Below are 12,876 nucleotides of genomic sequence, written 5' to 3' on the forward strand. Positions count from 1 at the left end.
TATGATCGCGAGTAACACAGCTGTTAATACATAAATCCATTTGCAAGTAAGGTCAGATAAGAGTAAATTTACATTGTACTTTGGTATCAACGTCTCAGCGGGAAACAGAACAGAACAGCCAATTTGCCAGGCGTCACGCAAGGGACCTTCATAGCGCCCAATTTGTTAATGTACCATGTAAAATTTTCACATTTTTGTGAAAAGATGTGAGAATTAAACATTAATTATAATAGACAGATATTATTAAACGTTGCATTTCAATGAGTGCTTAGAAAGCATATTAAATAACAAAACGGCTAAAGCGCAGCTGCGGAATAGTTCCGAGTTAGGACGGTAATGCATTTCTGATTGCGAATTGATCGTTTGAGTAATTTTGAATTTCAAGCGCGCTGAATGGCAACTTAATACATCTAGATAGGCCAAATATAAATACATTTGAGATATCGCCAAGAATTCGGTTTCTTTTATTAATGTTAAGTATCTCATTGCTTTTATCTTTTATTTAGTGTTAAGAAAACATCAGCTCGGGATAGCCTCAAGTATCTAAGCCCTAAAACAGTGATAGCATTATGCATGCGTTGCTAACGAGTTGCAAGACAAAGCTTACAAAAATAGATAACACAAACTTGAAGAGGCAAAACGGTCCCACATGTTTTCTTTGCGTCTCGCTCTCACCTGTCGGTGCATCTCTCTCTAATGCGAACACGCGGGCTCCACGCGTCTAATGCGTGCACCAAACAAACAAGTCGGCCGACTAGTCGCTCGATCTCTTGTAAGCCATCGGGCGTTTTAGTAATGGCTGCCAAAATATAGCCACTCAGTTAGCTTTTGTGTCTCGAATACTAAATTAGATATGGAAAATGGTTAAAGTGAAGCTATTACATTTTGAGTAAGTACCTAAGCATACGTATGGATAAAAGGAATGATGTATAGATATTTTTTTTATGAAAATAAGGGACGAGACGAGCAAGGCGTTCAGCTGATGGTAATTGATACGCCCTGCTCATTACAATGCAGTGAAGTCAGGGTTATTGAAAAAACCCAAAAATTCTGAGCGGCATTACAACTGCGCTCGTCACCTTAAGACATAAGATGTTAAGTCTCATTTGCCCAGTAATTTCACTAACTACGGCGCCCTTCACACCGAAACACATAAATTTTTACACATTACTGCTTCACGGCAGAAATAGGCGCCGTTGTGGTACCGTTGTGGTAAATTAGGTGTGGTATTCCTTTGATTTGAATTAGAAAAGATACTCACTCAATGCCGGAAGACAGTAGGTACCAACAGTCTACAGGAAACAGACAGCATTCAATATTAAGTATGTGTATATCTTGGATACAATCATGGTCAATGTAATTATTATCTCAGAGAAACGACTGTAATTGTAATTACTCTTGTAAAACTCGCAACAAGACGAGTTTTTTTTCTTCAGAATACCAACGATCCGTTATTGCAGTTTCAACGGATTGAGGAAAACTTGCTCAACTCCTCGTTACATTGAAAGTTGTTAAGTCGATGACCATTTTAATAATTGTACAAGTCCAAATGTTTTGAGTTTTATTTAGTGTTAATTCCGCCAATATTTGTCTTTAAACAATTCGACACGAGTTTCGCCTCTACACGAGGCATTCTCAGGACATGTTGACTCGCCAAAATCTGGCACGAGACTGATTTTTCTGAAGTCAGAAGTAATGCCTACTTCAATATATTGTAAAAGTATTTCAGTAGCACACGGACGAGAAAAAAAATAAGGACTCCGTGTCACCTTACATCACAGTGAGGCACCAAAACAAGCTGGTAAACGTGTAAATACATAGCCCCGCGCACACACTTACACTAATACAAGCGGATCGGCCGCCATTATGAGATTTGCCATCGTCTGTGACAGATCAGTTTGAGTCGCAATAAAATATTTTAAAAATGCTGTGGTGCGTTGTAAAAAAGTGTAAAAATAATAATATAAAAGTATTTGTTAAGGGAGAAAAAACTATGTAACTGGTATACCCCGTAACCGCCCACACACTAGCATAAAGGTGCTTCACTTGCTAATATCACTGCGTGGAGTCCTTCTTTTTTTACTAGTCCGTGCAGTATCTATGATATATTCTCATACTTAAATATAGATAAGTTTGAATATTTGCTTGCCGGTCGTCGACCTCTCTAACGTGAGTGTTATTATATTATTTAACCTCGTTTTGAATCTTTATTCAGCAGAAAATAAAACATTAGTAAGTAGGACAATCATATATTCGAATATCTGGCAAATATCAAGCTATTAAATTATTAAAACTTTCGTGAGACATTGTTAAGTTATTTATTACGAGTAATACCGTTATCGCGAACTTACTACACTCACCCTGATGGAGGACCTCCGAGTGGTCCGAAACTAGTCGGTACCCACACCGACTAATAGTGATTAAAGCCGTATTAATAAATAAAATATCAAGCTACAAAAAGAGCAAGTATTATTTTGTTTTTGTTCGTTTTTTGGGTTCCGTAGCCAAATGGCAAAAAAACGGAACCCTTATAGATTCGTAATGTCTGTCTGTCTATCTGTCCGTCCGTTTGTCACAGCCACAGCTTAATAAGTAGATGTATTCTGTGAACCGCATTAAGATTTTCACAAAAATAGTAAAAAACAATATTTTTCTTCTTTTCATCAAACCCAAACGTATGGGATCTATGGATAGGTCTTCAAATAATATTGAGCTTTCGAATATCTTTTTTTCTTAACTGATGAATAGTGTGCGCGAGAGACACTTCCAAAGTGGTAAAATGTCCCCCCCCCCTGTAACTTCTAAACTAAGAGAATGATAAAACTAAAAAATATATATGATACACTACCATGCAAACTTCCACCGAAAATTGGTTTGAACGAGATCTAGTTACCTAATAGTTTTTTTATACGTCATAAATAGTTACAAACGAACTATTAAATCTTTTATATAATGTTATGGCTTGGCCGCTTTTTAATGTTTAACTAAAAGGAGTAAGCCAGAATAATAAAATATGGGTGAGAATAGATTATAAGTAACATATTTCTTTTAAATAATACATTAAGGTGTTGCCATGCCTTATCAGCAGCTAGTCTAAAACTTGTTTCTAACACAATCCTCAAGTACATACACACATCAACCAGCAACGTGATTCTTATACTGTATTTGTACTGACGTTGAGATATTTTATAGTCTTGTAACATCGTAATAAAAATAATACTACTAAGAAGCATAAGATATTGCGCATATCTTTATATAATTTACTTTGTGTAATTTTTGTAAAGATATTTTTAAGTTATTATACAATAATAGTTAAAACGCAAATAAAAACTTGTTTATCAACCGCCAAGGCTAATGTCTAACCGAGATTGCTTGAAAATGTTAATTTAAAAATAATCATTGGAATTCGCAATAAAACTATAATACGATTTATTGGGTTGTGAGAATTAAAATAAATTATTAATGAATGGGGAAATACAAAACTACTCATTGTATTTTTGCATTCGAAATCGAATTTCGAAAGGGAGACGAGTTTGTACTCAGAGAACCAAAAATGCACCAGTGTTAAACTAGAGGCAAGAGACTTGTTTCCCTACTAATAATATAAATGTGAATGTAAGTTTGTTTGTTATGTTCTACGCCAGAGCTTGGGAAAGAACATAGGCTACATTTAATCCCGGCAGAATCCATGATTCCCGCGGGATTTGTGAAAAACTGAAATTCACGTCGATGAGCTATAACTATACCAATAGTAGGTTTAGTTTGCCAGAGCAATCTTCCTCTTTTTTTATGGAAAAGGAGGACAAACGAGCGTACGGGTCACCAGGTGTTATGACCGCCGCCCACATTCTCTTGCAACACCAGAGGAATCACAGGAGCGTTGCCGGCCTTTAATGACGGTGTACGCTCCTCGAAATAAGATTCATATAATATGTTGGGAACGGGAGCGAAAACGGTATCCGTAACTGGAATATGACATGAGATAATCATCAATTCCAAACTACTAATTATTTATAAAAACCCTTTTCCTACGCGGACGAAGTAGCAGGCATCAGCTAGTAGACAAATAAATATAAAATATTGGTCACAATTTAATATGCAACGACGAATACTTAACGAGCATCTATCTGCCATATTTAATTATGAATACAGTGATTTTAGATTAAATGAACTGCAAATAACAATCTCCTGTTTTCTAAAATTTTATTATTTCTATATATCTTTTCTAGTTGCGCGTGTTCACTCTGACAACAGTTATAATCGTTTATAATCAGAAGAGCATTTTAATTACTATTGATTGCATTCTGATTACTAGTACATGCGGTAGATGCGTGATACCGTGGTGCACTTAAGTATGCTATTGCAGCCAAGGCTCTGTGTCAATGATATGTACTTTATATTTCCATCATCTCGCAATGGTCTGCATTAGAGAATGCACAAATAGCTTTTATTAATGAGAGACACTGCTTTGAATTTAAGGTGGCAAAGCAGTTTTCCGCATTCGGGTGACTGATTGTGTAATTCGTCATTTTGACTATTTGTAGTATCCAGTCCGATTTCGACTTTAGTGTCCCACGACATGCATGATGGAACACCTAACATTAGCTTCTCAGGATAAGGTTACAATCAGAGGGCAGAGTTGCTAGGGCTATAAAGCCTAGGCATGGCAGACCGTCAATTGGCGGTAAGGGGAAGAATAAAGTAGTTTGGGTCTGGATAAGGCTTATAACTCGGCAAGGCAGTCGCATTCCGGTGCATTGGCAGTTGAGACACTAGGTACAACATTGGCAACTTAAAGGAATGTCATCTGTCATGGGGACATTCAGTACTATTAGGAGTACATTTTACAGACCAGATCCGTGGCAAATGGAGGTTTGTAATACGGTTTGTATTTTACCTTAGACATTATGGGGAAATTCTAATCCTCTACCTCTCTGGGATAATAAGCATATTTGCGTGTAGGTACAGTATTCAAACTCTTCAGATTTGTTTTGTGTTCAATTATTTCACTTTCCCAAAGTGGTAAAAGTCGAACTTCTTCTAAAAATCGAGTGTATATTTTATTGTTATCTTCCTCACATTCAGCTACCACGGTCCTAAATAATATATCTGTATGTCAATAAAAGTAACTTTCCTTCAGCGGTGTTAGTCGATCTTTGGCATCTGCTCTATTTAATACAGGTGCGACACAATTGGAAGCCATTCACACATAATTTGTTTGTTTTTCGAGGCTACTACTACGGTAATGAGATCATTATACTTTCATCAAATCTAATTTTATGATTTCCTTTGTTAAAAAGTCTTAATTGTTGTTTGGTTATTGGCTTCAATTAACACGTTTCATTGGAAAGAGAGAACTTCAAGAACGATGTTGCAAGCCAGGGGGGCTTGCAACATCGTTCTTAATTACGAACATTTGGAAGTTGGAACAGGGCACTTCAGTTAATTTAGCTTAAAGTGAAGTTCTGAAATGGAATGTAATTCTAGTGACTGTTTTGTTAATATTTATGTGATTAGATGAATTATTAGGGTTGAGTCAAGTGCAAATATTTTTACTTAATAGGTTGTTTCTGTGATGTATGTACTTAAAGGTATCATAATGTATAGAATTGTAGATCACACTTGACGCTACTCACAGAACGTAGTGAGTGTATTCTCTTGGTAAGTCACAATTAAAGCCTCTTTACGGAAGGACGTGTCTTATTTACTACTACCCGATATTCTTCAGTGGCGACGAGGATGGGATTTTTACTTAATAGGTTGTTTCCATCGCTTATTGAAATTCAGATTTCGTCTATTCAAAATACTATAGAATAGATAGTATGCCTCAGACCTGAGAACGGGCCCAATAATCTCAGCCGGTCTCATTTCTTTAATCAAATTTCATTACAATTCAATTTATTATTCTGCTCGCGGGCGTAGTTCGTTCCATTCGGCTTTCTTATAGTAATATTTACCTCACAAACGTTATTACAAACAAACCTTTTAAATTTCGCAACACATTTATTTCCTACATTTTCTGGAATCCTGTTGTAAAAGGATACCCATCGTCTTTATAAATATTATATGTATTATTCGAGTAGTCCTGTTGTGTCATCATCATCATCGGTCTCTTGATGTTAAATCTAGTATTCTATCATCAAGATTGCAACTATTAACAGTAGCTGCTCTATAAATAGTCCTTGGATTATGATGTAGGTCGACATTTGCTCAATCCTTGTAAGGGGGGAAGCTTCATGCTTCTAGTTTAAAACCTCATAGATACTATTAAAGTTTTCATCAGGGTTGGTTGTATTGTATTTAATGACTCTGCTGTCTGGAATCCGTCACATAGGTCTGGCCATTTACTGACAATCACTGAGCGATATAATACAAGGTTTTTTATAAAGCTATCTATAATTAGCTAGTTCTATAAACCGAATAAACATTTGCTGCTGCAAATAAACGCGAGAAACATTATACGTTTGAAGAAATTAATCAAAACATTTTGCATATTCTTGGTTTATTCTCAGGTATAACTTTATGCTAAGTTTATTTGTAAGGCCGACTATGTTTATGGAGTTACGATAAAATAATAATGTATAAAATAAAGATCTATATTATCGAGGTCATTATGTATTTTAATATTACATATTTGAAGGGCCACGTGTGGCTCGTCCTGATCCTTTGTCGCTTCTCGTGGGTTAGCTTCGATTCTTATCCACCTTTAGAAACAGGCTCGTTGAGGGATTCGAGCTTGACGTCTCTTCTATTACATATTATATTATTTTCAGTTTTAGATTTACAAGTTCATGACTCACGAATACAATTAAAATAAATAACAATTAATTATGCGTGCTGTTTATGTAAACAAAACATTATTACAATAACACCAGTGACGTAACTAACATTAAAATCGGTATTTCAAACAAGCTGATAACTTCGTAAACATTTACCGTGGAACAGAAACAATTCCCACATTTGCATGTGGATTGAAAACAAATAGTTTTAACTGCGCATTATTCAATGTCGAATATTTAATTAAAGACACGCATGTTTTGTTAACTTTCTATCCGTCTTGTGTCTCGGTCGCAGATCGCAAAACGTTACGAAACTTAAAAATGAGAATCAACTCACTTTCACACACAAAGGCCAAACCTGATTTAAATACATCGCTATAATGACTGTTATTATCATCCACAAATTATCCTAGTCTCGTTCGTATAAGTATTTATTAGTGCCTTACAAAATTAGTTTGCAATAACTTTTTCTTAGTCCAGTTATGGTTCTACCACTTAGAGATTAATAAGACAATTAATATTATCACGTCTTTGTTTTTGGTAATCAATAAGTTGTCAAGCAGTTGTTGTACTAATTCTATATTTAGTCATGCGGCTGGCAGTGTCCTCGTTCGCTCAAAGTATTCGTCGCACAAAACACAATTTAAACGAGTTGATGTCGAATTTCAACCTCCATCTCAAAAACATCTTTGTAAACAGGTTTTATTTTGTTAAAGGTATGCGAGAAGCTAGAAATCGGCGCCGAAGCCGATTACTTTGGTCTTCGAGTCTGCTCAGCTCAGGGGCCGGGGAGATGGCTCAATCTCAGGAATCCCCTTGATCCTCACCGTATACCAGGAGGACGCCTCGACCTTCGAGTCAAGTTCTGGGTGCCGCCGCATCTGCTGATTAACGAGCAAACTCGACACATATTTTATCTCCACGCGAAACTCGACCTCGTGGAAGGCAGATTGGTCGTGGCCGACCAGGAGATCGCCCGGCGACTGATCGCCTACATCGCTCAAGCGGAGACCGGGGACTGCGATCCCGACGTGCCCACCCACGTGTACGAGGAGTGCAACAAGATCGGTCCCCAGGGAGAGAAAAGTGACGACCACCTCGCGAAGATCATAGAATACCACAACGAGATAGCGGGAATGCGCGCCTCGCAGGCCGAGTACCGGTTGCTCAAGGAGATATCGAAGCTGGAGTCGTTCGGCGAGGAGCTGTTCTTCTGCAAGCCCGTGACGCAGAGCAACAACGCGCACAATTTGTACTGCCACTTGGTGTACCACAAGGCGCAGGATGAGCAGCGGCGTGACGGACCTGAGATCGATGGCGGCGCCACCGTGGGCTGCCTCACGTCGGGCCAGGGTGGTGGTGGCTGTGGCTGCCGGCTCAGCACCTGCGTGGGCGTGGGCCCGCACGGGCTGGTGCTGTACCGGCCCGCCTGTCGCGGAGACCACGACATCGGGGTCGAGAAACAGAGGTACAGTAGCTTTACATAGCATTAGACGACCCATAGCCCAGTGGCTAGTCAGGAGCGTGCATATCATATAAGCAATGCCCTGGTGGTTAGTGACCCTGCCTACTGAGTTAGAGGTCCCGGGTTCGAATCCCGGTGGGTGCAAACATTTATATGATGAATATGAATGTTTGTTTCCGAGCCATGGATGTTTATATGTATTTATGTATGTTTAAGTATATTGTATTAAATATATCGTTGTCTTGCACCCATAGTACAGGCTATGCTTAGTTTGAGGCAAGATAATTTGTGCAAGAGTGTGTCTATATTATTATTATTGTATTATAACATATAGTAACAACACTTGGTAAACGTCATGAAGGTACATCAGTTCGTGTAGGGGATTTGATATGGGGAGAAGATTTGATAAGCAACTCTCAGCCCTATATCTATAGTATCGAACTAGGTTATTTTGTGAAATATGTATATTCTGAATTTTGAGTTAAAATATTTGAATTTGAATATTCAAATTTATATGCAAAGTTTGAGTTACGGTGTCACCTTTGCGACGCGGACATTTGCATTACCTTTGTTTAATGCAAACATTCGGACATGTTTACTGTCTGATAATGCTTTTAAGTTATTATTAGTGATTATGATCCTGAAATCGTGTTGGCGTGCCTGTGGGCAGGCTTTAGCTCACATTGTACGTATTTAAATAGAACTACGTTTAAAAAAACCGATTTCACAAACTAAAAAGTGTAAAATAACTACTGATTGGTTTTGATAACTATTGATAGGTTTGAAGTCGGTGCCAAGCCAAATGTAATATTAGGTACCTACACTCGCCACACGTGACTGAGCGGGATAGCTAATTTTAATAATTTAAACGCAGTTTACTTTTTTTTTTACTTTTTAGTGTCTGTTGTTCTGTAAACCACAGACTTATGAAACTTGTCAAAACAATGAACACACATTTTGTGAAACTTTATATTATGACCATACATTGTATTTTATTTTGCTATTAATTGTCATTTCTTATTTGCATACATAAACATTTACTAAGGAAATAATTATTAATTCCTTTTTGGCATGTATAACTCAACAAGAATTAAACTTTTTTTTTAATGAAAATAAGGGAATTTACGAACAGGACATTCAGCTGATGGTAATTGCCCTGCCCATTACAATGCAGTGCCGCTCAGGATTCTTGATAAACCCAAAAAAATTTAAGCGGCATTTGCGCTCTTATACTTATTATATTGTATGCTTATTAACTTAATTATATATAATATACCTACTTTACATATTACATTGTAAATGTAAAACAATGAAAATGTAAATCTGGATTCAAAAGAGTGGCAATGAGCTTCTTGTTACTTCTTTTCATTAGCTCAACCCTTCACGAAGTAGCGGTCTACCGCTAAAAAATATTTTTTCTTATGGAATAAAGAATAAGAAAAAATATTTTTTTTGACATTCATAAGTGTCATTTCCTTGAGCAACATATGAATAAAGTGATTTTGATTTGATTAATCAACTTAGATTACTTAGTAACTAAGTGTTGTCAAAGCATTATTCCACTCAAAGTACGTTTACAATTAGCGCCAGTACAATATTTACATGAACTAAGACTGGCAACAAGTGCATTGTACTGTAAATACGAGCACTTATCACGTTCTATATCCGAGCAGATAGTCGGCCCTGATTACTTTGTTTTTCACTCCATATCTTAGTTTACTTAGCGCGATACACACGGCTATACTTGCAAAGTTTATTTAGAAAATGTCTTTAGTTTTAGTGATTCTTCTCACTTCTAGGATAATCATCATTATCATTATCATAAGCCGGAAGACGTCCACTGCTGGACAAAGGCCTCTCTCAAAGATTTCCACGACGATCGTACCTGCGCTGCCCTCATCCAACGTATTCCGGCGATCTTGACCAGATTGTCGGTCCATCTTGTCGGGGGCCTACCAACACTGCGTCTTGGTCGTACGTGGTCGCCATTCGAGGACTTTACTGCCCCAACGGCCATCTGTCCGTCAAACTATGTGCCCTGCCCAGTGACACTTCAGTTTCACAATCATTATCAATTAATATAAAAATATCATCAATCATTTCATTATCTAGGATAATATTAAATCATAAATAAATAAATTTTGATACATTTTTACACAAGTTATCTTGCCCCAAACTAAGCATTGCCTGTACTATAGGTTCAAGACAACGATATATTTAATATAATATACTTACTTAAACAGACGTAAATACATATAAACATCCATGACTCGGAAACAAACATCTATACTCATCATATAAAATGTTTGCACCTACCGGGATTCGAACCCGGAACCTCTAGCTCAGTAGGCAGGGTCACAAACCACTATGCTATATGGGTCGTCTATACATACGAGGTATTTATAATTTGAAAAAGCTGGGTACATTATAAGTCGGTTTCTTATTATAAATTATTCGTGTCAAGACTGCTATCAACTATAATCAAGATCCGGTAGATACAAACCAAGATTACACAAATTAAATTTGAAAAAAAAAATGAACGATGGGGGACTCGAACCCGCGACTTCTCGTGTTCCGTGCGAGCGCTCTTTCCACTGAGCCAACCGTTCGAGTGACGTATCGTTGATAAATCTTATATGTCTTGTTCAATTCTCAAGTTGTGACTTCATCTACAGGATCTACTTTACAGTTGATAACCTGCTCAACACCAATATTTACATATTAGGGAATTATTCTGTCCCGTCGTTGTCCCACGTTCTACGTGAGAATATATCAACGGACCCACGCTCACATCGTAGCGTCTATTACATAATAATGGCGGCACTCATGACTGTTTACCAAACATTTTAGCAGGCAGCTAGATGTAATAATGACTTTATTTGTATCCTGCAAAGCAATCGTCGTTCTAGAACTTTCCAATATAAATGGCGTATGTCAGCTACATTATAAAATATATAAATAAATGAAGATATATTATACAGCTTCTGCTACTTTTCCGATTTGATAAAATATATATGAAACTATTTTAAATCGTATAAGAGTCGGCTCTTTCAGGTAACAATCCCCATTATTTTGTGTCTTTAAAATACCATTTAGTTGAAGCATCTAACTTACCAGTGGGAGGCTCCTTTGCACAGGATGCCGGCTAGATTATGGGTATCACAACGGCGTCTATTTATGCCGTAAAGCAGTAATGTGTAAGCATTACTGTGTTTCGGTCAGAAGGGCGCCGTAGCTAGTGAAATTACTGGGCAAATGAGACTTAACATCTTATGTCTCAAGGTGACGAGCGCAATTGTAGTGCCATTCAGATTTTTTTGGGTTTTTCAATAATCCTGAGCGGCACTGCATTGTAATGAGCTGGGCGTATCAATTACCATCAGCTGAACGTCCTGCTCGTCTTCATTTCCACTGTGATAATAATATTAGAAAATGGTGTACTAGCACTTTTACTAAGAATAGTGTGTCTCGGCGTCTTCTCTTTCGTAGACGAATAAGAATAGTTATATATAGACACGCTGTTTGTGTGATGAAGGGCCTTCCAGTTAACGTGCGGTATTTGGTTCCAGCATCCCGTACACGGGCATCCACCGCGCGCAGCCGCTGCGGCGCCTGTTCCAGCTGGCATACGTGTCGGAAGGCGGCCAGCAGGCGGCGCTGCACGTCAAGATGGCCACGTCGGGCCAGGCGGCCGCGCTCTACCGCGCCGTCACCGAGAAGCACGCCTTCTACTGCTGCGAGACCGTGCGCTCCGACGTCACCGATCAGTTCATCCGCGACCTCAAGGTACGCCGGCACGCACTACCACCACATTACACCATATAAGCCACTTGCCTGTTGACCTCCTCTAATATTTTATACATACTATCCATACGAATAAAACACGTAACTATAAGGATCCTTTGTTTTTCACATTACTCCGGTCTGGTGGTTCGGGATACTGTGCATACCTTTATATAAATTGTACAGCCACTAGCCCTTCCGGCAATTTTAACCGGTAGATCTGCCGGAATGGCGTAGTGGACTAGTGGGAACCCGGCCTTACAATTATATGGTGTATATTAAATTTCAATGTGTTTTTCCGTTGAATATATTGAAATAAACAATATGTTTAATGTATTTACGTAAATCAAGAGGGGAAGATTTCGACAACCGTGTACATATGTATTATGGATGCAGCATGATATTAGTGTATGTACTTATGACATTATTTATTATACCCTTGTCGAGCGTTGCAAACCAAAATTAATCCTCGGTATTCCGTAGGTAGGTACACAGTTCGGTGGTGACATTCAAATTTGACCAATTAATGTTGCCCTTAGATTAATGATTGGTCCCCACTGCGCTCCAACTAAATAACGCAGGCATAGTCGTAAAGTTTGATCCAGCTCGATCCATTTGACCGCGTGCAACGCAGAGCAGCTTGAATTGTCGGGGACCCAGTGCTCTGTGAACGGCTGGATCACTTGGTGTTGCGTAGAGACGTCGCTTCATTGTGTGTCTTCTACCGCATTTATCACAGGGAGTGTTCTGAAGAGCTGTTTAACCTGATTCCTGCCGCCGAATTCCACCTTCGCACGTCACGCCACAAGTTAGGTTATCATCCTCACCATCTGGATGTGTGGCGGTCCT

The 12,876-nt window shown here is 38.3% G+C and overlaps 1 protein-coding gene across 1 annotated transcript in view; it reads left to right on the plus strand.

Moving 5' to 3' along the window:
- Positions 1-12,876, plus strand: part of LOC126967413 (E3 ubiquitin-protein ligase MYLIP) — a 41,111-nt gene that overhangs the window by 23,172 nt on the left and 5,063 nt on the right. The window contains exons 2-3 of the mRNA XM_050811866.1: positions 7,496-8,247; positions 11,814-12,030. Coding sequence (XP_050667823.1) covers positions 7,496-8,247; positions 11,814-12,030 — 969 coding nt within the window. The remainder of the gene's footprint in view (positions 1-7,495; positions 8,248-11,813; positions 12,031-12,876) is intronic.

The sequence above is a fragment of the Leptidea sinapis genome, chromosome 13, assembly GCF_905404315.1.
Source record: "Leptidea sinapis chromosome 13, ilLepSina1.1, whole genome shotgun sequence".
NCBI lineage: Eukaryota > Metazoa > Arthropoda > Insecta > Lepidoptera > Pieridae > Leptidea > Leptidea sinapis.